At 40.1% G+C, this 24,441-nt stretch overlaps 1 protein-coding gene across 1 annotated transcript in view; it reads right to left on the reverse strand.

Annotated features, from left to right (window-relative positions):
• The window catches only part of NRP1 (neuropilin 1), a 129,532-nt gene that overhangs the window by 42,647 nt on the left and 62,444 nt on the right, over positions 1-24,441 (reverse strand). Inside the window, 2 exon segments of the mRNA XM_075587736.1 lie at positions 22,864-23,030; positions 24,204-24,359. Of these exon segments, the coding sequence (XP_075443851.1) occupies positions 22,864-23,030; positions 24,204-24,359 (323 nt within the window).

Here is a 24,441-nt window from a genome sequence, read left to right on the forward strand (position 1 = left end):
GGGGCTTTTCATGCAACAGCATGTCATTGGCGCTATCACACCTTACAGAATAAGGGCCTCGGTCTCACTAGAAGAGTAGATGCAGTGAGATTGGTTGCAGGTATGCTCACTGCTTTTAAACATGGATGAACAATAAGAAGTCTACATTCCTTTTGTACGCAAAGAACGGGGGAGAAAATTCTCACATGATAAAGAAGTTTGAGTTAATGTGTGTAAATAGTTACGTTATCTTTTTCCAGGCCCTGTAGTACCAGCACAATTTAATCGCTGGGTTCAATATTGTTTTGAAACAGAGACAACAAGCGAATGAAAGCTACCAGAGAGCTTAAATTAACATCTTGTTTTGAATTAGAACAGAACAGTGTATTTTGAGCTTGATCGAATAAGTACAGCATAAATATGATTCTAAATGCACTGCAAACTCTTATCACACAAGTGATTTCAAAGTGTTCTGCAAAGCTCATGTCCAAACCCTCACTCTTGCCAAGTTGAAGAGCTCTTCAAAATCTCATGGTCTCTGCTGTTCTGCTTCACAATTCCAGCAGCACTTTAGTTTGGATATGATTAAGGGCCAAAAGCTTGAAGAGGCTGGTTAAAAAATATACAAGAGTTTTACTCCGGCACATCAGCTCTTAAATCACTTCTGCTTCTGAGGGACCTCATGCTGAAGGGGTTAATATGTAAAAGGCAAAAATTAATTATTATTTAAAAATAAAAATTGTGCATTGATTGGGAAACCAAGATCAAAAAGAAGGTCAGCTAATTCAAACTAGCATCAAAGGTAATAGCTGGCAAACATTCGCACTACGATAAGCTGCATAAATCGATGAGGGAATCTGTAAGAAAACTGGACTTTTTCAGGCATTTGGCAGGAATTCAAGGTTCACATGGCAACTAGAAAAACTCATTATGCAGAAATTACAGCTGTTATTTTTTTTAAAGTTAATATATCTTAAATTCCATCATAAGATAAGCATATATACCGCTCCCCTGTGAACTGCCACGTTAAGTACCATACATTACATTACACTTTTTAGTTCTCATTGGATTAAATTGGCAACACATTGTGCAAACATTTACATGCCAGCTTGTGAAGTAATTTTATTATGCCATGGTCCATAGATAGCAAAATGAGAACGGTACAAAAGAAGTACGTAGACTTATAAATAAATACTCTTTTTTTAATAGAAGCCTTGTGACACATCACAGATTTTGCCTGTTTTGCATATAACATGCAGACATTGAATAGAGCACAATGATCACTTTGCATCACTTCTACCAAAATACAAACATCTCTCCTCCCTATACAAAGAAGTTACCTATTCAATATGCTATGGCCCAGATTCTCTGTGCTGGAGAACATTTGAGTCTCATTTATTGGAGTGTAGATGAACGCTTCTCCAGCATGGGTTTGCGGGTTGGTGGATATTACATGGGGACTATAGTGAGGAGTAAGATAGTACGCAATGGATAGATCCATTCACCTGAATGGAAGTTGATGCGTTGTTAACTGTGCATAATTGCCCTGCTTCTCACTGTGAAGCTACTTCTATAAGACAGGGACGAACGACTTTGAGGTCAATTTAAATGAGTAGGGTTCATAAGCGTTCCCAACAAGGAAAGCAGCTTCCCAGCACACTGGATAGAGACCTCCAGCTCTTGTTGTGAAGCTGCATACGATGCTAGAATACACTGCAGTTGATAGTTCCATTCATTTGAATTCAGCTGACCTTTTCTCCAGCAGAAGGAAGTGGCATCAAAGATCATTGAATAGGGATCAATATTGAATAGGTGCCTATAGCTTCACAAGTCCATCAAGTTGCCCTTTATTCATTCTGCACTCATTTTAATTACTGCTCTTGCTCTCGTGTCAGATTTCCCAACACAGCGTCAAGCAACTCAAGTAATTTCTAGAGAACAATGACAGGTAACCACTACCCAATTGCAATCAACCAAAACAAGCACTTTAAGTATTTGACATGACTTTTACTTTCAGTGCAGTTTTCCCTATATGTGCAAAAACTCACAGGGTTTCTAAAGCAACGATGCTATAAAGCATACATCAAGGACAGTTATCTTGAAATATCTTCAGCCAAATCTCAATGGCAGGCACTCTATTAGCAATGACATGCTGTGGCTTCTGGCAGTGTACAGGAAGAAGGATAGTTATATTGTAATGTCTCTTGTTGTTAACAACCACATGTACCTGTTGTAGAGGAACATTTCAAAGTTCAGATATGGCCAGCGAGGAGATCATAGATAATGAAAGTAAAGGAATCACCTTCCTCATTCCTACATACCTGTGTAGCCCTCACCCCCCCCCCCCTGAACCCCCCACTTCTCTGGGAAATGTTCTGCTACCGGTATGTTTCTGTGGCTGCTGGTAAATAGGAGGCAGGAGATCTCTGCAGTGTTATGGGAAGGACATCAGGACAGGTTCACAGTGATTTTTTACTGGTCAGCGCCTCCAGTCCAAGAGGATCCTGATAGTGCAGGATGTACCTCATGAACACATCGTCTTTCTTTTCCCATGTTTCAAGGACTACACCAGTTGTTGCTTTGACTGAAGTTTATTGGCAATAGTAGAATTACATTCACTGGATCATTATCACTGTAACCTATCCTTCTTGGACTAGGCCTCAGTCACTTCTCTATCTGAAGACTTATCTTCATATCTGCATTCTCTGATGTACAGTATAACCCAGAACTGCTATAGTGTCTGCACACTCTGACATCCATTTCAGAAGAGAACTGAACAGCACAGGACTCACTCACGCTCACAGGGGGGGAAAGGCATTGCGGGTAGTTGAGCGCGCGGGTAAGTATAGGGTTTTAGTTTACCTAAGTGCCAATCGCAGCTGAGTGTGTGTGCACGAGCGCCGCGCGCACCGCGTGAGCGGGGACTTACATATATTTATATATGTAAGTCTCCTCCGCAAGCGCCGCCCGCTCAGCCCGATCAGCGCTAGCGGGGACTTAGCCTTACCTGCAAGTGCAATGCATACAACTGCAGTTCTTATTGCAACTCATAAAGATCTTCAACTACTGCAGCAGAGAGATTCATGAAACGTGTGCTACTGTTCTGATGTATTCTTTCAGGTTGGTAAACATTCACTGACCATGACATGGAAATACCACTTACTGGATTTTTTTTTTACTGAAAAAAAAAATGTTTATCTGTCCTGTTTTTTTTTCCAGTTGTAAAATGGCAGCAGAATTGATTAAACTACTTTGCATCTCCATTTTTAAACCTACTGCCAGCCTCACGGCGCAATTTTCAAACGACCCCTTACCAACTAAACTGACTCTAATTCTCAGAGTAGCTAACATGTAACCTTTAATTACCTACCACTTATTAAGCCTGAGCCATTAATTACTGCTGGCAGTAAAGTGGCAACCATTTTAGCAACATTCCACCCATTGTGTTCAATTAAACTCATAAAGTAAAAACGCGCCCATTAGGTATCAGGAAGTGGTTGGTCATACAGCTAGCTACAAGGCTGTGCATCTAATCGCCAACCACTTTGAACAAGCAATGCTATTACATAAATAAGTAAATCAATGCTTCAAGAGTGGCTCCGGGGCCAGAAAGAGGGCACAACATATAGAATTTGCAGAGCAAGACAAGGGTGCAGCGGCTATTCATATATGTCATAACAGGCAAGTCTGTATGATTTAATTTAGGATCTCTTTTCCTAATTGAAACCCGACAGTATCGGCCAGACAATAATTATCATCTCTCAATGCTTTTAGTGAAGGAACAGGCCAACAAATAATAATAAAAAAAAGACAACAGGCAGAGTTCTGACAAAACAGGAAGCTTTTTGTAGTCAGTTTTCTTAGCTGTTTTGGGAATATCCTTGGTGGTTTGGAAGCTGTATATTCCATAATGTGACGCTTTATCGCAAAGTAAGTGTCTTTGGATAGTTATATCATTCTTTAGATCTGGGGTGGGCAACTCTAGTCCTCGAAGGCCACCAACAGGTCAGGTTTTCCCTGCTTCAGCACAGGTAGCTCAATCAGTGGCTCAGACAAAGAGGACTGCTTTAGATAAAGCTTCGTGCATTTTGGTTGAGGTTTTAATAATGAGCCGTCTATGAAAACGCCACCTGCTGCTGCATATCAACAACGAAGGATACACGTTTCTAAAAACATTAAGCTGCTTTTGTTATCAGTCACTCAAAAAATTGTCATCTGGATGTGCAAATAAAACCGCAGCTCCAGCCTAGACAATAATACCGGGGCCCTCTGCGGGGAAAGCATTCAACTGGATGTCATCCTCTGTTTTCAAGGTTTGCTTTAAAATAAGACATGTTAACAGATTGACACATGTATGCCTAAAAATAGTAATCCACACCGTGGAAAATGTAGGTAGCGACATGTAATTAGTATTGAATTTGTGCTGAACTGGAGGAAGAACTAGATTTGAGGGTATTCACTATTTTGATGAACCCTGCAAATATAATTTTAGATCATTATAATGAATAATAGTATAGATTGTATATAAATCTAGCGTGAGATTAGGAATGAAGCATGGTGGTGTTGTCCAGTTTTAAAAGGCAGTAGTTTTCAAGTGGGAGAAATCGTAGTGAGTCGCAGTGTCAATGTTTTGCACAATGCTCTCACAACATAGGAATACTTGATTGTTATTACTGGTATAATATGGTGATATTCTCTTGTACAGATACTACATGTACTACTTTAAGCAGTAGTCAACTACATGTACTACTTTAAGCAGTAGTCAACAAAATAGTAATGGAGTCTACCAACCCTACCATTGGTTCAATGCTGGATGTGTCAGACCAGGGTAATGCAGTTGATGTGGTCTACTTAGATTTTGAAAAGGCTTTTGATACGGTTCCACACAAGAGGTTGGTGTACAAAATAAAGCAAATTGGACTTGGTAAAAATATTTGCACCTGGATTGAAAACTGGTTGAAGGACAGACAACAGAGGGTTGTAATAAAATGATTTTTTTCAGGTTGGGCTTAAGTTGGAGCACCTCAGGGATCGGTACTGAGACCACTGCTTTTTAACTTGTTTATTAATGACCTTGAGGTTGGCATAGAGATCAAAGTCTCCATCTTTGCTGATGACACTAAATTGGGTAAGGTTCATCAGAATCAGAGCAGGATACTATTTCTCTTCAGAAGGACTTGGATAGGCTGGAAACTTGGGCAGGAAAATGGCAGATGAGGTTTAATAGAGATAAATGTAAGGTTATGCATTTGAGAAACAAGCATAAACAGGCAACTTACAAATTAAATGGAGATATATTGGGGGAATCCTTTATGGAGAAGGATTTAGGAGTGCTTGTAGACAGCAGGCTTAGCAATAGTGCCCAAAGTCATGCAGTAGCAGCAAAGGCAAACAAGATCTTATCTTGCATTAAACGGGCAATGGACGGAAGGGAAGTAAACATAATTATGCCCCTTTATAAAGCATTAGTAAGACCACACCTTGAATATGGAGTACATTTTGAGCACCACTCCTTAGAAAAGACATTATGGAACTACAGAAAGTGCAGAGAAGAAAAAGTGCCACCAAATTAATAAAGGGGATGGATAATCTGTTTTATGAGGAGAGGCTTGCTAAATTTGATTTGTTTACATGAGAAAAGAGATGTCTAAGATGTGATATGATATCTCTATACAAATATATTCAAGAACAAAACAAGGAGTTTTCAAAATAACTATTCACCTCAAGGGCAGTACTGACGATACGGGGTCATCCTTCAAGGTTGGAGGAAATGAGATTTCACAAGCAACAAAGGAAAGGTTTCTTACAGTAAGGGCAGTTAAAATGTGGAATTCATTACCCATGGATGATGATGGCAGATACAATAGATTTGTTAAAAAAAAAGTTGGACACATTTTTAGAAAGGAAAGCTATACAGGGATATACCAAATAAGTAAACACGGGAAGCATGTTGATCCAGGGAGTAATCTGATTGCCAATATTTTAAGTCAGGGAGAATTTATTTTTCCCCTTATGAGATATCATTAGATGATATTTCACTGGGTTTTTTTTGTTTGACTTCCTCTGGATCAATATACTGTAAGTACAAATATAGGATAAAGTATCTGATGTCTAAATTTACCATAGGTTAAACTTGATGGACATATGTCTTTTCTCAACCTCATCTACTATGTAACTATGAAACATTATTGTGTGATGTGTTAATGGCAATTTCCTTCTTTTAGAATCGTATCTAACAGCATTCATGTCAAGCTTGTCTCATCTCACCCCAGAGAACAATGTCTTATATAAATGCCATCTTATGCCTTTCTTGCAAGATTAAGCCTTGCTACTATATCCTCTGCATGGCATCAGTCATAGTGGAGCTCCACAGGGGCTAGCAAAACCTGTGCCTGCAGGAGTTTCTTTTTTTCTCTCGTCCTGTATATTATCCTTTAAAATAAAAAAAATATGTTCTATAAAAAATCAGAACACAGACAGGTCTACCAAACAAAAACACAAAAGCGTGGCAGAAGATAAAAGACAGAAAGAAAACCTAATAATTATAAACATTAGGATATAATGGCTTGGAACAGATAGGTAACATGCTGCTTTCAGTTTTAATTGTGCCATAAAATCTTAGATCTTATGAATGAATCCCCCCAGCAATTGAAACATACTATAATTAAACTTTCTCCTATTGATTTACTTGGGACTGCCATGGTGCTGGGCTTTTGATTTGGAACAGCTTCTTACATTCAGATACTGGTGTACATTATAGAGCATACATTTTAGCAATGAATGGCTAGGTCCAACCTCATACAAAACTAGGGCATAATGCATTTATGTTCAAGAAATCTTAGAAATCCAGTACAAAGACGGTAGAACATAACAGTGCAATACCCAAATAGCATTGGTGTTGTCATTAAGATTCCCACTGTATAGAAATAATACATAAAGCAACAGAAAAGAATATGGAGACAAGAAGATTAAAAATGGAATCGCTATGTTTCTAACAGATTGAAAGAGACAATGTTTACAGGGACTGTCTCACATATGGGTTTCCTTACACTCTTTTTTTTTTATCCTTTTGAGTTTTCTTCTCTGTGGATAAATCAGAAGCAACTGAAAGAGAAATATTTAATTCCGACCGATCCTTTGAACTTCCCATTCCGTCTGGTTCTCTTTGAATACTAAAATCTGTTTTATTCGTAAAATGCTGGCAAGAAGCAGCTCCAGTAAAAAGGAAACAAAAGAAACTCAGTGTTGCAGGTTAAGGCGCTGCCATTTCGCACTGAAATAAAATTCATGAGCCCAGCGCAGTTGATGAAACGACCCCGCAATGGTAACAACAAACATACATTGTCATTCTCTTTGCAGAATGATAGCTTTGGGATATATATTAACAGTGTCTGTCTTTGAAAAGGAAATGCTTTGACATAGTGTCTGAAATACTGTAAGCCAAAGTAGTTTTAGCAGGCATGGAGCATTGAAGTCTGACGTTGTGCCAGTAATTCATGCGACTGGGACTGGGGCCTGGTGGATGGGTGCGCCTTTTAAGCAGTAGAAGAACACAAGGGTTGGAGTTTTGCTGTCACTTTTGTTCCAGTTATATGGAAACTCCTTACAAAAATCATGAAAGGACACTGAAAAAGTCAGACCAGAAAGTGCGATAACATTGAGGACTTTACCCCATATTGTTAAACTTCTCAGACCCAACAAAGTGGGCTTTCTATAGAAGTCTGAACTACTGTATGTGGTACAGCCAGTCCATCACACTTATCCCATCTCTCATGGTGTGACTATTTCCCAATGTTCAGCATCCACCTGTTTTCAATAGACGTTAAACCACTGACAACCAATTTACATTCCAATATATTTAAAGCCTGCATGATACGAGCCACATAACTCTGGTATTAAACTTGATTACAATTTAATTGCCAGAAGGAAAAACCATGTTATCTCTATCACTTTATTAAAAAAAACTCCTAGCAAACCTTATCCAAGACAAGATTATTTTTCACTTAATTTAATTTGTCCAGAGAAGTCCAACTTATATTGAAGGAACTGGAGAAAAACGGAATGATTCAGCATGGTAAGTGCAAAACGAAATGTAGACACCAACCTAAAAAAATATTAGTACTGTGCAGGTCTCAATATGATAGCATATGAATACTCATAACCTGATTACCTTGGGTTCTTAAATATGTCAGGCTTTTATACGCTGTCTTAATCTCTACGAGAAGGCAGTAAATGCGTTATGGTTTAACCTTACCGAATAGTCTACAAAAACATGGAAGAGAGCCATAATGTTTTCCCTCGCATGACTGAACTGCTTTTAAAGCACTTTGATAAGTGACAAACGACAAATATTATGAAGAGAAAGTGCAGGCATAATTTAACCAGGTTTTCCTCCCATGTGAAAAGCAAGAGGTTTGCAGTGTTTAATACAATTCCGTCCAGCAATCCATATTCATCCAGAAGACTCTCTCATAATTGGCTAAAAAGTATATTGGTTTTCTAATTTCTCCTGAAAAAAAATAAAAGTTCCTGTGGGTTTAACCCATAATCCGTTTAGTTTTCATATAGCATTTTCCAGATATGACTCTTGCATATTGGGCAGATATTTAAACTGGATTAACCATTGCTAGACCAAGACCCAAGGCCTCGTCACGACCCTCCCCACACAAAATTAGAGGGAGGTGAAAGGGGGCTGGGAGGGACCCTCTACCTAAGGGTCATGCCACCCCTCACTTTGAAGCTGCTTTTTTTTTTTATTATATCTTATTTTTTTTTTGTTAAAAAAAGGTCGGACCCTCCAGTAGAGCGCCCACATGGCGATTTCAACTCCTGCAGTTTGTTCTCACTCTATTCACGCCGGAAGGCAACACAGGGCTGTTTTCCACGCAGACATCAAAGGGCCATATCAGAATATTTTTTTTCTTAATCTACTCAGATAAGGTTCTTTGAGGTCTACTCATGTCCATACGTGTGAAAGGATTAGCAGTCATACTGATGTAGGGTTTTGGACTCACTTTTTTTTAGGAATAAAATATTGACTTTACAATATCAGTGAGCAGGGAAGAAATCAGAGGTGAAAGCAGACATCTTTTTGTGTCCAGTATGGTAAGGAAATCGTTAACAAAAATAAATAATAATAAAGATGCAGAAGGAACTTCTCCTTTAAACACTTCATGGTGCGGAAAGTTAGTGGATCTCTGTTTTGTGTCATGTGCAACATGTACATCTATCTTATGATGTGGCGTTGCCAGTGTAACGTGAAACCACAATTATTAGATAACAAGCTTCCTATGTAGGCTGAAAAGACACGAGGCATTAAGAAATGAAGTAAGGTTTCCTGTACATCGAAAGGGAACCAGAGAAAAACATACAAGCAAACCGTTTTATCCTCTCCAGCCTTTTATGTGAGAACAGCTGATAAAATTTCACAACCTGAATGCCCAAGTTAATCAACTGCCTGGTGAAAAAATAAATACAGTTGTGATTAAAATAACTGCTCAAAAATGTGTGAATTGACGCCAAACGGGTGAAAGCAACGAACGCAAGGATTTGGCCAGGAGATATAGGTTGCTCACTGATTTGCTATTTTTGAATAAAACATTTATTCAGATGTGTTAGTATAAATAAAGACCGTGTTGAGTGCATCTTCCTTCAACCACCGTAAAACTTCTGTAATAAGTAATGTGATAAGTACAGAGACTTTTGTACCATCTTTTATTTGACCTGTGTTATATATATATGTATATATATATATATATATATATATATATATATATATATATATATATATATATATATATATATCCCTGGTAGGTTTGGGCTATTATTCTTTCCTCCTCCTGGGCAATAATCCCTGGTAAAGCAGGTTTGCCAGGAGTTAAAATGGGTTTGCCCCAACCACTGTGATTCAGTTGGTCAGAGAAGGTAGTGCTCGTGCTTTGTGTCAGTCAAAGGCACAGGGGTGGGACTACTGGATCTGTACTAAAAGGATTACCCCTTCTTGTTCAGTCTGTCTGTTGTTAGAGTTCAGTGTGTTCCTCTTTAGTCTTGGAGAGAGGTGGTTCCTCTGCAGTTAAGAAAGAGGATGATGGGTTCAAATTAAGCTACCAGGGCTCTGATAAGTAAAAAGGGAGAGATATCCGGCAGTTCACGGCTCACCGTGGGGGTACAATAAAGGCAGTCCAAACACAATCAGAAGAGTAGGCTGTTTATTCGGTGCATGACAAAAACCTTCTGCCACAAGGCAACTCTGACGCGTTCCGTCCACCAATAGGACTTTGTCCCTTAGGGGAGAGACAAGATACTTTCTTGCTCCACTAAGGAGTAAGAGAAGATAAAGGGACACCTCCTATATTGGACAAGGAGTGTGTCTAGAGATCATCCTGGTGGTCAACACCCTTCTGCTGAAGTGCTGTGTGCTGTGCAATTGCTGCTACCAATCAGGACAATAAAGAACCCCTTTTGTTTTACCTCCTGCCTGAGAGTGGAGTATATTGGGAGAAGAGGGAGATAACTCTTTTGCAGATACTCCACCCCTTACACCTGGGGGCTGCACAAGATGGAGGCGCTGCACCATTAAGAAGAATTCGGGCACAGCCCCAGATGAAGCCTGTCCTGTTATCCCCCATGACATCGCGGGAGACCCAGGCCCTCCTGTTACTAGCAGGTATGCACCACCAAAGTAGCTATAGCCAGAATGAGAGTTCCCTGAGGAGGCCCAATGTGAGGTTGGGACAGGGAGGACCGGCTACATATATGTAGCCCTGGTAGGTTTGGGCTATTATTCTATCCTCCTCCTGGCAGTAACCCCTGCTTAAGAGCAGGTTTGCCAGGAGTAATCATGGGTTTTCCTCACTTCAGGCATTGCACTGAGGCAGTGAAGGCAGTTCACCTGACCCTGTGTCCAATCAAGAAACACAGGGGCGGTGCCTGTTGAAACTACTTAGGGCATTGCCACTTCCTATTTAGAGTTCTTAGTCTGCTGTTCTGATGAGTGTGAGAGTCCTTGGAGTGGAAGGAATCTGGCTAGCTTGAGGCCTCCCTTCGGGGAGGAATAGAGTGTACCCCATACCTCCTACCCTGCTTAGGGGGTAGGGGAAGAGCTAGACCCACTCTGGGTGCCATAGGCCTGGAGTGGCGTCAGGGTCATCCTGCGGGGAGAGAGCCTGCTGTGCAACTGCCTGCTGTAACTGAAGAGAGACAAATAAAGAGACTGCACTTTTATACAAACTCCTGTCTGAGAGTGGAGTGTATCAGGAGGAGGGGAAGACAATTCTTCTACAGGTACTCCATCCCATACTGCTGGGGGCTGCAACAGATGGAGAGAATGGAGGCACAATCCCAGAAACCTGTCCTGTTCTCCCCCATGTCATCGCGGAAGACTCAGGGCCCCCTGTTGCCAGCAGGTATGCACCACACACAGACATGAGCGCTAGATCCCCTAGAGGACCCTATCTGAGATTGGGTGGGGGAAACAGGGTTACATATATATATATATGCAGGGCTTGACAAATTACTGAAAAAGCTACTAGCCACCTAGCCCTGCCCCCAGCCTTGCCCCATCCATTTTTTTTCTTGCCCGCAGAAACAAAAAGGAAATCACCAATTATGCTGAATAAAACTACACCACAATCCTAACATACCGCTTCTCTGCTTTTGAACTCTGAACACATACAGCACTTTTGTATCATTACCGCACCTTCACATAGCTATCACCATTTACATTATTCCCAAGCCCAAAATAGTTCCTAAGTAAACCTCAGTAGTAGCGAGACCTGTAATATAGCCTACAATCTCAGATAATACCTGTTGCTCAGGCAACAAATGTCCATCTCCCTCCCACCTGCCATGAGTGTCCGGGGGCTCCATCCGCCTTGTCCGGGAGCAACACAAGGCACACACCAGGACAAGTGCAGCAACCAGACCACAGTCAGTGCTGCTCCGCAGCAGCGACATTGGGTTGTTTAAGGACAATATAAGGAGGATAACCATCCATCCACACTGGTGCAGTGTGCAGTGCTTAGAGCGGTGGACTGGTATATGAAAGATTAAGGGTTAGCTTTAAAAGTGTTTGCAATATGCCTGTAGCTCATACCTTGATAAAGTCCTACGGACGAAATGCGTAGGTGAGCTTTTTTCACCTCCGTTGTGAGCTATATTCAATAAACTTTATTGATATCTGGAATCTCTTATTTTTGTTCTTTTCAACCTGAATCCTGGCTGTGCTGCTTCTTGCTGAATCTTCTCTACTTACCTTTTGGACTGCACGTCCTGGAGTGACTGGATTGTTCTGATACAATACTGGCAGGTAATGGGCAATAGTCCTGATTATATCACCTTGTGCTGGTATTCCATTATACACACATTTATTCCCTGGGATGACCCTGGGCTAGGATATTGGAGATTGAGGCCTACCTGCCTAGGAAGGGGTGGGTGTCCTAAGGCCCGACAGTGAGGAATTGTGCATCTGCTCAAGTGCGTGGGTGGTGTGACAGACCAGGGACATTGTCTGTATTGCATGGCCGTGTGCAGGATTCTACAAGGCTACAATAAATCCCAATGGTGGAGCTACTCAAAGCTCAACAACAGGGAGTCCCAAAAAATAATGTAATAATAAGTGGACAACTGAGGTAAGCAACGGGGGCAAGTCAATACGTGGGTGTTAAATAACAGTAGATGGAAAAGTATCTGAGGACAGCATACAGAATATGTATTTCATTTTTTATCCTTTTGAATGATTATGTAAATGTACTTGTTTTATGACTATCTCAGACTCTTGGATAATGTTTTGCATTGGTCTCTTGACACTTTACAAAGATCATATATTCCAATCACTAGGTAGACAAGGTGTTAAAGTTTGTTAATTAATGTAATGTTGATCTACTCCAGCTGCGTGTTAATTGTACAGGAGGGGCTATATATATGAGATTAACTCACAGTCCCCATTATCCCCCTTGAGAAAGGGCTCTAAGGAGCCTGAAACGCGTAGGGTTGTATGTACTAGTTTTTTGTTTGTCCCCGATTTCATTTTTATGTAGTCTTAATAAACTTTTTCAGCCCCCCAATCGGTGAGCTGATGGTGCTTTTTTGGACGCTAGCGATTCTTTTTCCAATCTGTTTCTACTACAATAAATCCCAATTGCAACGGTCCTGGACTCTGCATTGTGTTTATGATCTACAAGTTCCTGTAAGGGAGAACCCTTGCCTCTTGCAGAGCACTTGCTGGTGGAGGCGCTGCACCAGACTATATCTACCCTCCAAGCTCCCTGTATGCGGAGGCCCAGGCTCCTGGAAACCTACAGGTGAGCACCCTAACACCCTATTTACCAACGATCTCCCTGCGGAGGGGGGAGGGGTGTTACATATATGTATATATGTGCAGAAACTTTTAAGAAATTACAATTCTTCTTCAAGCCTTCCACTGTGATAGCTTCTACTATAGACCGGACACTGGTGATCTCAAAATATTAAAAGCTAACCATTGTATTCAGAGGGTGTGTTAGTCTGTGTGTGTCTGTCTGTATTCCGTTCTCTTTTCAGCTGCTTCTAAAATTAGAGGTGTGACGATGGAGAGGATTTGGCCCGGGATTAAAGGGGTTACACCCCAATTGGCCACCCTCTAACCTCACCAGGGAGACAAGGGGTTAACTGGGCTGAAGCCCAGACGTGTGATTTAACCCTTGTCATAACCTGAAAATGTATATTCCCTGTTCCCCCATGTTTTATTGTTAATCAGTGTCTGCATCACACACACACTGGGATCCATCCGGGAGCACAAGGGTTAATAGTGGTATAGTGATTATAGCCCTTTGGGTAACTTTCCCGCCTTTTCGGGCACCATTTTGCAGGTCCCCATTGGCCGCCATTAGGGCTCAATGCATTCTAATGGAGAATCTTGTTGTTTTAGTCCTGTTTCCTGTAAAGACCAGCAGGTGGCGTCCGAGAGGGAGAGCGGCGGTTTCCCATTGAAAGTCAATGGGCCCATTGACTTCAATGGAGATTCCTCGAGGTAACTTTCGAAGAACAAGTTGGCTGCCGTCCAGACCGCAAACCGCAAAGCGGATACAATGTCCTTTAAAAGAGTTAAAATCACTTGAGTCAAGTTCAACGTTAATTGGCGTGGGAATAAACAGTTCTAGGGCCACTAGGAATAAAATTCTTTCTGTCCCTAGTTCCTAGACCTCCCCCCACTCGACCACAACCGGGTCCCCGTATCCTGGACCCCCGATAAGGGTCGAACCGAGAAGAGCGGGTCGCGCCATAGGCTTCAATGGCGGCGGCAGAAACAGATCCGAAAAATGACTAAGTGTGAAATGCTGTAATTTAGGAATCCATATCTCTGGTTCCGGAGGGACCAGAGGATCAAGGTTTGGGGTATCTGTAGTCACTGCTCCGGCATCACTGCAGAACCATCCTTGACCCTCTTGGACCAACCCGACGGAGTATGGACCCCCTTTAAAGTTCGGGAATTTTACCATTGAATCTAATGGGGGAAAAGCCGCATGGTGAAAAAATGACTAAGTGTAAAATGTTGAAATGTGTAAGTCCATATCTCCGGTTTGGGAATTCCCAGAGGGATGGGATTTGGGTGACATGTAGCCAAGGTTCCGGCTTTAATGCATGCCCATTTCCAGCCCCCTCAGACCAACCAGACGGAGTATGGACGACTGTAAAGATTTGTGGATTTTCTCATAGACTTCAATGGCGGCGGTTCCCCATTGAAAGTCTATGGTAGAAAACTCCATTGACTACAACGGCGGAGTTGCTCCATTGAAACCCATGGCTGCGGATCCCGTTGTTTTCAATGGGGATTTAGTGAAAAGCTGAGATTTCTTTTAGCGGAGATTTTTGTATTAAAGTGAAAAATGATTTAATGTGCATTTGTGTATCTCCGGTTCCGAAGGTCATAGCAAGTTGCTTTTTGGACCATATGGTGTCCCAGTTCTGGCAATGAGAACTGGAAAGTTTCGACCTGCTAGACCCAACAGAACCGGATATTTTAATTCTTTTGCATACCAGGATAGCAGATGGCCCTAGAGGCGACCCAATGTCTAGGACTTAAGTATTGTTCAAAGGGTTTAGTCACCCTCCCTGTTTACCTAAGGGCGGAGGAGGCTCAAACCAGAGCAGTCTTTAAGTGTCCCACTTCACACCTTTCAACAAAGGTTTTCCTGCCAGAACTCCAAATGGATAGACTGGCTGGCATTCCTGATGCAAATGTGGGGCTTCAGAAATGAGACCCCAGAGCTCTACTGCGCATGTCCCAACAAGCAGGGGGGCATGAATTAAAATGTGTTCCAAGGCTAGTGAGTGGCTGGAGGTAATTGACAACCAATCACCTGTACTTAAGGTTAAGGATAGGGCCACAAAAGGTATATAATCTGTGGTCAAGCCCTTATCCATGGTTGTTCATTGTCTTCATTGTCTTCATGTCTGCATGTCATCAGGCCTGTGTCTTTTATGCAAGGTCTTGGGATGATGCAGGTTTTGCTATATGAAACTGCCAGTCTAGATGGGACTGTTTTCATCATTTTCATCTTTTAAGTAAGTGTCTATATTTTGCTGTTATTTGTACATTTTGTGTGTTCACCTTTATCAAGGAATACATTACATTTGATCATATCTAAGTCTTGTCCCAGTTCAGACCCAGTGATAAATATATATCAACTGTTATATATATTTATGTGTGACTTATACAGCCTGCCATAATCTCACCGTGACAAGAGGGTTACCTGTTTTTTGGGGTCAAACTGTAATCAGGCAAATACAGAATTTCTATGATGGACTCACCTGTTAGCAAGACCACAAAAACATATTTTGAGCAAATCAAGTATAATACGCAGTGCCATTAATAATCTGCTAAAGTTCAGAAATATAAATATGTTTTAGCCACAGGCTTCCAAAACAAGATATGAAAGTTATTACAACCTAATGCATTCTTGTGCTGCGCAGTATCAACATAACCACGGGTACTGAATGTGAGCACTAATGCTCTCTGCAGAAAAGGACAATTATGGCTGCCAGTGAAGAAATCAGCTTTTGCTTTTGAATGAATGTCTTAAAATTGCAATCATAAAATCTCTGAATGTTATGGATTTCATTAACATTTTACTCCCCTAGGATTCCCTATTGTACAATAACAGAAGTTCTCTACCATTTAAATACCACAGGCAGGAATGGTTTTCACGAAAACAGATGTGGAACCTTGTTTTCCGATTGGTTTGGAGGCCTGGAACTGCTCAGTAATTGATGGCTATTAACATGTTTGTTGTTGAAATTGCAGAAACTCCAGACTCTTTTTCCCATGGAAAGATAAGTTGCAGAGGGATAAAAAAAAGTCTTTTTTTTTTGAGTGTGTCAAATCAAATGAGACAGTTTTAATACTATTTCTATCAGTGATAGAAACTTAAAAGTAATTGCAAGACTCATTGTAAATGTTTTTAAGGATTGTGTGACAGATACTTATCTTTTGACTCGTACTTTTGATAACATTAGCAGACACTTCCTTCTATTTCAATGTGTCTGAAGAAGAAAAACACATGAAGTTGCATTGTGTGTCCTTTCGCTGTCAGAAGGAAAAGAAATGTGCTTTGCTGCAATGTGCGCCTCTTCAGTAAAGCTGTATGGAGATTGCCTATCCTGTTAGGGCAGTACTTTCCAACCTTTTTTTGGTTAAGAAACCCTATGTGAAATTCTGAGAAAACCCAACCCCCTCTAATAGCACGTCTGAGATCGGATGCATTGTAAGGAACCCCAACCCTCTCTAATAGTGTGTTTGAGATCAAATGCATTGTAAGGAACCCCAACCCTCTCTAATAGTGTGTTTGAGATCAAATGCATTGTGAGGAACCCCAACCCTCTCTAATAGCGCGTCTGTGATCAGATGCATTGTAAGGAACCCCAACCCTCTCTAATAACTTATCTGAGATCAGATGCATTGTGCATTGTAAGGAACCCTAACCCTCTCTAATAGCGCGTCTGTGATCAGATGCATTGTAAGGAACCCCAACCCTCTCTAATAGCGTATCTGAGATCAGATGCATTGTAAGGAACCCCAACCCTCTCTAATAGCGTATCTGAGATCAGATGCATTGTAAGGAACCCCAACCCTCTCTAATAGCGCGTCTGTGATCAGATGCATTGTAAGGAACCCCAACCCTCTCTAATAGCGTATCTGAGATCAGATGCATGGTATGGAACCCCAACCCTCTCTAATAGCGTGTCTGAGATCAGATGCATTGTAAGGAACCCCAACCCTCTCTAATAGTGTATCTGAGATCAGATGCATTGTAAGGAACCCCAACCCTCTCTAATAGCGCGTCTGTGATCAGATGCATTGTAAGGAACCCCAACCCTCTCTAATAGCGTATCTGAGATCAGATGCATGGTATGGAACCCCAACCCTCTCTAATAGCGTGTCTGAGATCAGATGCATTGTAAGGAACCCCAACCCTCTCTAATAGTGTATCTGAGATCAGATGCATTGTAAGGAACCCCAACCCTCTCTAATAGCGTGTCTGAGATCAGATGCATTGTAAGGAACCCCAACCCTTTCTAATAGCGTGTCTGAGATCAGATGCATTGTAAGGAACCCCAACCCTTTCTAATAGCGTGTCTGAGATCAGATGCATTGTAAGGAACCCCAACCCTTTCTAATAGCGTGTCTGTGATCAGATGCATTGTAAGGAACCCCAACCCTCTCTAATAGCGTGTCTGAGATCAGATGCATTGTAAGGAACCCCAACCCTTTCTAATAGCGTGTCTGAGATCAGATGCATTGTAAGGAACCCCAACCCTTTCTAATAGCGAGTCATTGCAAATTCTTCTGTATTTTTAAATGACCTGAAAATTACAGGGAACCATTTAGAGTTGCCTGGGGGAGCCAGGGATTAAAAGCTAACGCATTAATACACTATATCTACCTACTTTTTGCCATGGGGGATGGGTTGCTGGTCCCTCTGGCAGGTAAGGGGTTATAATTTTAGGAATAGTGATTTTCTGCAGGTTTTGGCTAATTGAAGGACAATTTTGTGAAAGAAGGTGTATTAGAAGTGTAGAAGTGCCTAAATATGTTCAGCATTATTATGTAATGCCCTGTGTTCATCTTTATTGGGTGTCAAAATCAGCCCCCCTGAAACAACCATTTCCCCATTACCCATGTACATATCCCATGGTGAAGTGTGTGTGTGTGTAGCTGGACAATTTCCACATTACACTTCCAGCTGATTGCAGTCACAGCTTTTAGTGTTTCATTAAAGTGTCAATTTATCTTAGTTGGAAGCAGATCTTGCTGAAAAATGATCACAGTGCCATAAAGGCTGCGTTATGCACTTTTTACCTTAAACCAGTATGCACAGAAGAGATCAATTACCGGAGGGATCTATTTTATTTACTCTGACATTGCAATAATGCAATTCTCTATTAGATACAAAAATTGAAAGTTCACAACTATAGATCACTGAAAACAACAATCAATGCCTGGCTGCTCATAGTTTAAGATGAGACTTTGTATTGGCATGTGGTAATAGCAACCACAATCAGATTTATGTTTTGGTTTTTATAACAAACTATAGTCTGGCTTTTTAAAATGTTTTCTTAATGGCTTAACAACATTCAATAGTTCAAAGGTTCTTAAGTATTACAAGGCTCTATGTGTGTCAGATATGTATTGTGATAAATGATCATGCATTCAGGCAGTATTGACAAAATAATGAACCTGATTGTGCTCGGTTGTTGACTGCATAATTTGAGCTGTAGATTGTATATAGCTGGTTTTACATTTCACTCTGGTTATTTTCACAATGTTAAAAAACATCAGAGTCTCTGAATAGAACCTTTTGCTTTTTTTTATTGAAAATTGTATATATTTCATATACCTTTACACCACTATTTTACTTGTTGGTCATACAAAAAAACTGTTGTTAAACTGCATGATTAATGGAATTATTCTTAACCTAAGGCTGAAACCTTTAAAAAAAAACATTTATTTTATATACTGAGGATAAATGTGTGCTGGCAGCCAGCTCAAAAATGTAATGTTATCCTAGGCCCATATTAATAGTTTTATTGACCTAAGTAGAACTGGTTCTAACAGCCATATGGTTTCAATATAAATGTACATAGGTATTGTACAGGTGCAAGTTTGTTTCCAATTAACTATAATGTAATTTGCAAGCTGGACTTTTCCACTGAATAAAGCCAAAAATGCACAAATAGGTTATAATTGCTTTAATTTTGGGGGTGTAAAACGATTTTTTTATTTCAATTGCTTTACCGTGTTCAGTATACATGGGTGTGTGGAATAGTTATAATTTCTTATTTATTAAGTGCCAGCACTATACATTGATGTAGTTGGTACAGATTTCAGATTAAAGGTTCAAGGATTTATTTAACACCAAGATGTCACCATTCCCTTGAATATGGTAAAAAAGTAAAATAACATAAAAAAGGTTTAATGGGTAAGTGATACTCAGTTAATCTTCGATTTATAGCCAGAGATTTGAGGTGCTTTGTATCATGCTAAATACTGCAAATAATTGGCAGTAAATTGCACAAAAAAGCTCTCGTTCCTGAAGATATACGGCATCTTTCAGAACTTTCATATTTGGATCTCTAGTTCATGGAAGCAGAAATTCCTTCAACAAATGAAATTGAACTACAAACACACATAACTTGGTGGCATAGCTGTTTCCTCCTTTTCGTATTGTTTAAACCATTAAAGTACTTTTTTGTGTCGTGTTTTTCATGTTCATTTGTGCCTACCATGGCAACCCGAGTTGCTTTAGGCCTCGGCTGTAGTGGAACTCGCTAGGTTCCGTACTCCAAGGCGCAGCACACGCTCGCCTGCAGCAGGAGATATTTCCTGTCCTGCAGGCAGAGGCGACAGGGAGGCGTGTCGGGGGGGGTGCGGTCGTGACGTCACGGAGCTGGTTCGTCCTCATTGGGCGAACCGATCACGTGTTCCAGCTGTCGCGTGGGAAATACAAACTGGTTTTTAGTGCGGAGCACCAGTCTCCCCGTTGCGCATGTGCATGCGCTGTATACACTAATACATTGTCATCCTAGTGTTTGTATCCTGCACTATGGACGTAGCCTCATATGTGTCAATAGCTGCAGCCATTTTGAATTCCTAGTAAAAATCTTTTATCTTTCATATCTCCAGAATACAAGTCCAGAATTTAAAATGGGCAGTACCACTAAAGACAGCAACAGATGGGGTCCAGTGTGGTAAAATAAAAATAAAACAACTATATGTTTTCCCAGCAGTGTTTTGCTGCTTTAATAGATTGTGTATACTTTTCATACACTCCAGATGCTTTATTGGCTCAAGTTACAATTAGTTCTGCAATCGACTAAATAATAATATTTGAGCTAATTTTGTGGCCATGAATCATACATACTGTATGTTAAGAGTCTGTGTGGGAAAAATAGCACTTTACCATTTGAGAGACTACGTGTATCTGGGAAATCCCGCCATTGTGTAACTATGCTTAACAAATGCTATTATTTTGCTCCACCATAAATTGCTATGTTGCTAAGAATTGTGAATGTGCACATGCACGCCCAGTGCTTTTACTAAACACGCTCTCTGGCTTTTTGAAGTAGATTGCATGTCACAGATCGTGCGGGCTGGGAATTTGTTTCATGTCTAGCTATACTTTTTGCTTGTGTTGCATAGCAGAGTTGGCTATGGAAGCAGATAAAGCAACAGATGTTGACAGTGAAGAATCATTTGATAAATAAGAAACACACGCTGCTCAATTCCGATGCATCCCACATTTTCCCATGTAAAGCTCTTGGACTGTGTGTGAGTAATTGTTGCTGAATGCAATTTTATTTGGCAAAACAGATTACATTTCCAGCCTCCCTATGCTACCTGGGGAATATGAATAAAGGACGAAGATTCACTGGATGTTGATCCATTATTTATAACATTCATTTTAGCAGTTTGGAGTATACAGTTTTACTATGGTTTAGGACCCTTGAGTGTTTCATTGTGTACTAAAGCTTTCGGAAAATATATATGGTCAAATGTCAGTCTTGATTCCTGAACCTCCTAACTACCTACTTAGCTGTCATTTCAGATGTAGAACAAGTTGGATATCTGTGTTAAATTTTTATGCATTCGTATTATTAATGGGCACTTGATAAAATGTAGTTTCACAAAATGCACTTTCATTAAGATATCATAAGCTGCATGGGAAAAAGAACACAACCAATGTGCTATATGCAGGCATAGCCGCTAACACAGACTGCAAAAGTAAGTACACTGTCTCTTTCATTTTTCCAATTTGTTCAAATTACATGACCAAAACGTCATTGGTTATATTTATCGAAATCCTGCCTGGTTCCTTATTGTTTGAGATGTTTTTTTTTTGTGTGTGTGTATCAGGATATGGACAGTGACATATTGTACATACAGACATACACAGACCAGAGATATCTTGAGGTCTGTTCTGAAGCTGTCTATTTCAGGAAGCTGAAAACATTTTTCTGTAACGTGACATTTCCTCCCAGTGGAAGCTCCAGCAGTTCAGAGGTCAAGCTGTTTACCTATTAAATGTGTCAGGGGGTGAGTGAGAGGCTAAATGTATTAGAACGAAATGTAACTTCTATGCTTCTTAAATATAAAAAGAAACAGGTCTGCAGACAAAGGGCAGGTACAGTAGTGCTACCAAGTATCACAATATCAAGACAGTGTGCTTTCTGTCGACGGAAATAATAAGTGTTGTATGCAAGTGTAGTATTATGAAATGTAATAGTTATGCACCTCTGACAGTCAGAGGTTAAAACTACTTTTAAAACATCCTTCCAATTTATTATGCTCTCCCTCCATACGTGCTTTTAAAAGATATTAAATAAAAGTAATGTATTTTTAAAAGTATTGGGCCCGTCTTTCATCATTACAATTTTAATTGGCGAGTCGCAAGAATTGATCTTCTATGGAAGTCTGTCAATAATATTGAGTGCCCTGCATGAATCTATTATCCATAATGACTGTTTCTTAAGATACTGATATAATACTGTCACAGCAGAGAGCAACTAAATTAGATTTTTCAATACAACATCTCTTCGGCCCCCTCTGTTTTGTGGATATATTATATAATACAGTATGCAAATATTCTTGTTGTCATTGAACTAGCATACAGTATTGCATATTGCATATTGTCAGCATGAGCTACCCTGTATTTAGAATACATTCACTGCATATAATAATCTCTGGAAGTACTGCAAAACTAGGTCAAGCGTAAGCGTTTCTTATAACTTCCTGTTCTAAAAATATATCTGTTGTATGATCACCAAAGACCGGACATTTCAAATGCTTAGAACAGATGCTAGCACAATGTATATTGAATACTTTACCTACTTTGTTTTAATACATGATCTGGCCAAAAGGAAATAAATAAGATTATTGACTTTACTGAATGGTGTGTTGGATAATACGATATATTTCTGAACATATTGAATACAGTGTTTACTGTTAAGAAGCGAAACAAAGTAGATTGCCTATAAGTGAATGGCATAAAAAAAATGGTATATAAAATTTCAGGAAAATCTAATCCATGATGTGACATAACAATTGATTAAACTAAAAGTGCCACTAATCAGTGTTGCTGCACCAAATATATTAGCATTAAGAAAATACCTTACACAATTAGTTATATTTATACATATATGTGAGACTAATATTTTAAGCCTAATCCAGTGAACACGACAAGTACTGCTCCATAAAATACTTTCTTGCACCAGAAAAAGACATTACGCATTCAAAAGTATACGGGCCGTGTGCTAAAAGGCAAAGCACCAAGCATTTACTAAAGGATCTTATTACAGTACCTACTAACAATGTCACTGAATGCTGTTGCTGCACATTCCACTAATTACCTGTATCCATTCTTTCATGGTGTCTTCTCCTGGAGTCCATCCATTCTCAGCATAATTCAATCGAGATCTCTCTGCAGACCAGTTAGTGCTGTATTGGGAGGACACTGAGATTTGGTCTGAATGAATTTCTCCTGATTCCATACCAAGGGGTTCCTTGCACTGAAAATCTGAAAGGGAAATAGTTACAGTGTCAGTGTTGTTAACACAATTGGAAAACTGAACACAAAACTATGTATAGAAATACAAAATGTGATGTCACCATTATTATTATCACCACTAACCCCATTCTCTGTCAGAGAGGTCAGCGATGCATTGCTCTTCCCTGACAGTGAAATGGTTCGATTTCAACCAGAGTTCCTAGGGTTTCCAGGCATCCCTACATGGGTCTGTAAAATTATCGGGTCATTTCAACATTGTACCAAATATAGAAGAATTTACAATGCATCTGATCTCGGCTATCAATCTCTGCTATTAGAGAGGGTTGGGGTTCCTTACAATGCATCTGATCTCAGACACACTATTAGAGAGGGTTGGGGTTCCTTACATTGCATCTGATCTCAGATGCGCTATTAGAGAGGGTTGAGGTTCTGTAGAATTCCTTACAATGCATCTGATCTCAGACACACTATTAGAGAGGGTTGGGGTTCTTTACAATGCATCTGATCTCAGACACACTATTAGAGTGGGTTGGGGTTCTTTACAATGCATCTGATCTCAGATACACTATTAGAGAGGGTTAGGGTTTCTTGCATTGCATCTGATCTCAGACGTGCTATTAGAGAGGGTTGGGGATCCTTACAATGCATCTGATCTCAGACGCGTTGAGGTTCTGCAGAATTTTACAATATAATTATAGGGTTCCTTAACCAAAAAATGGTTGAAAACCACTCGGTTAGATAGTATGAAACTGCAACAGAATTGCACCACAGTGTTTATAGACACCAAATATAACATCTGTTCATTGGAAATTGTAACTGTTGAAATGTCTTACATACCAATGAAGTTTTTTTTAACTGCTATATAATTCACAATTAATTTAATTGTTAAATGCTCCTCAGCACCAGTATAAAGGCATTTAAACTGTTTTTAAGCAGATTTGCTTTATGCTGAACAGATCTGCACTGTTCTTGGTGCTTATACTGTACATGTCAATTCAGTTAACATCCTACTTTGCATTGCCTAGTTTGAGATAAAAGGCCTTTTCTTGCTGTTCTGTACCGCCAAAAGTCTCTTGTTCTGGAGGAGATCTGATTTATTTAGAAGTTTCTTTAATGTTTCATGGGACTCGCCGTGTACTGGAATACGTAACGAGTGCACAGTATTCATGATGCAGCACTCACCTTCTCCAACATTGCTCTGTAAGACAGTGTAGTTGGCAGAGAATCCCTCCTTTGCTATTGCACTGTCTGTGTGAAAGATCATTGACAGGATGCCAGTAGAAGAGCGTATACGTCCTGGTGTGTTCTGTCCGCAGTAGCGTCCAATGTGAGGACCAACTAAGAAAGAGAAGATAGAATGATGTATACTACTTCATTAAGTATTTTACTAACACATAGGAAATACAAAAATAACTCTTGA

Source organism: Ascaphus truei, chromosome 2 (genome assembly GCF_040206685.1).
Source record: "Ascaphus truei isolate aAscTru1 chromosome 2, aAscTru1.hap1, whole genome shotgun sequence".
NCBI classification, from domain to species: Eukaryota; Metazoa; Chordata; class Amphibia; order Anura; family Ascaphidae; genus Ascaphus; species Ascaphus truei.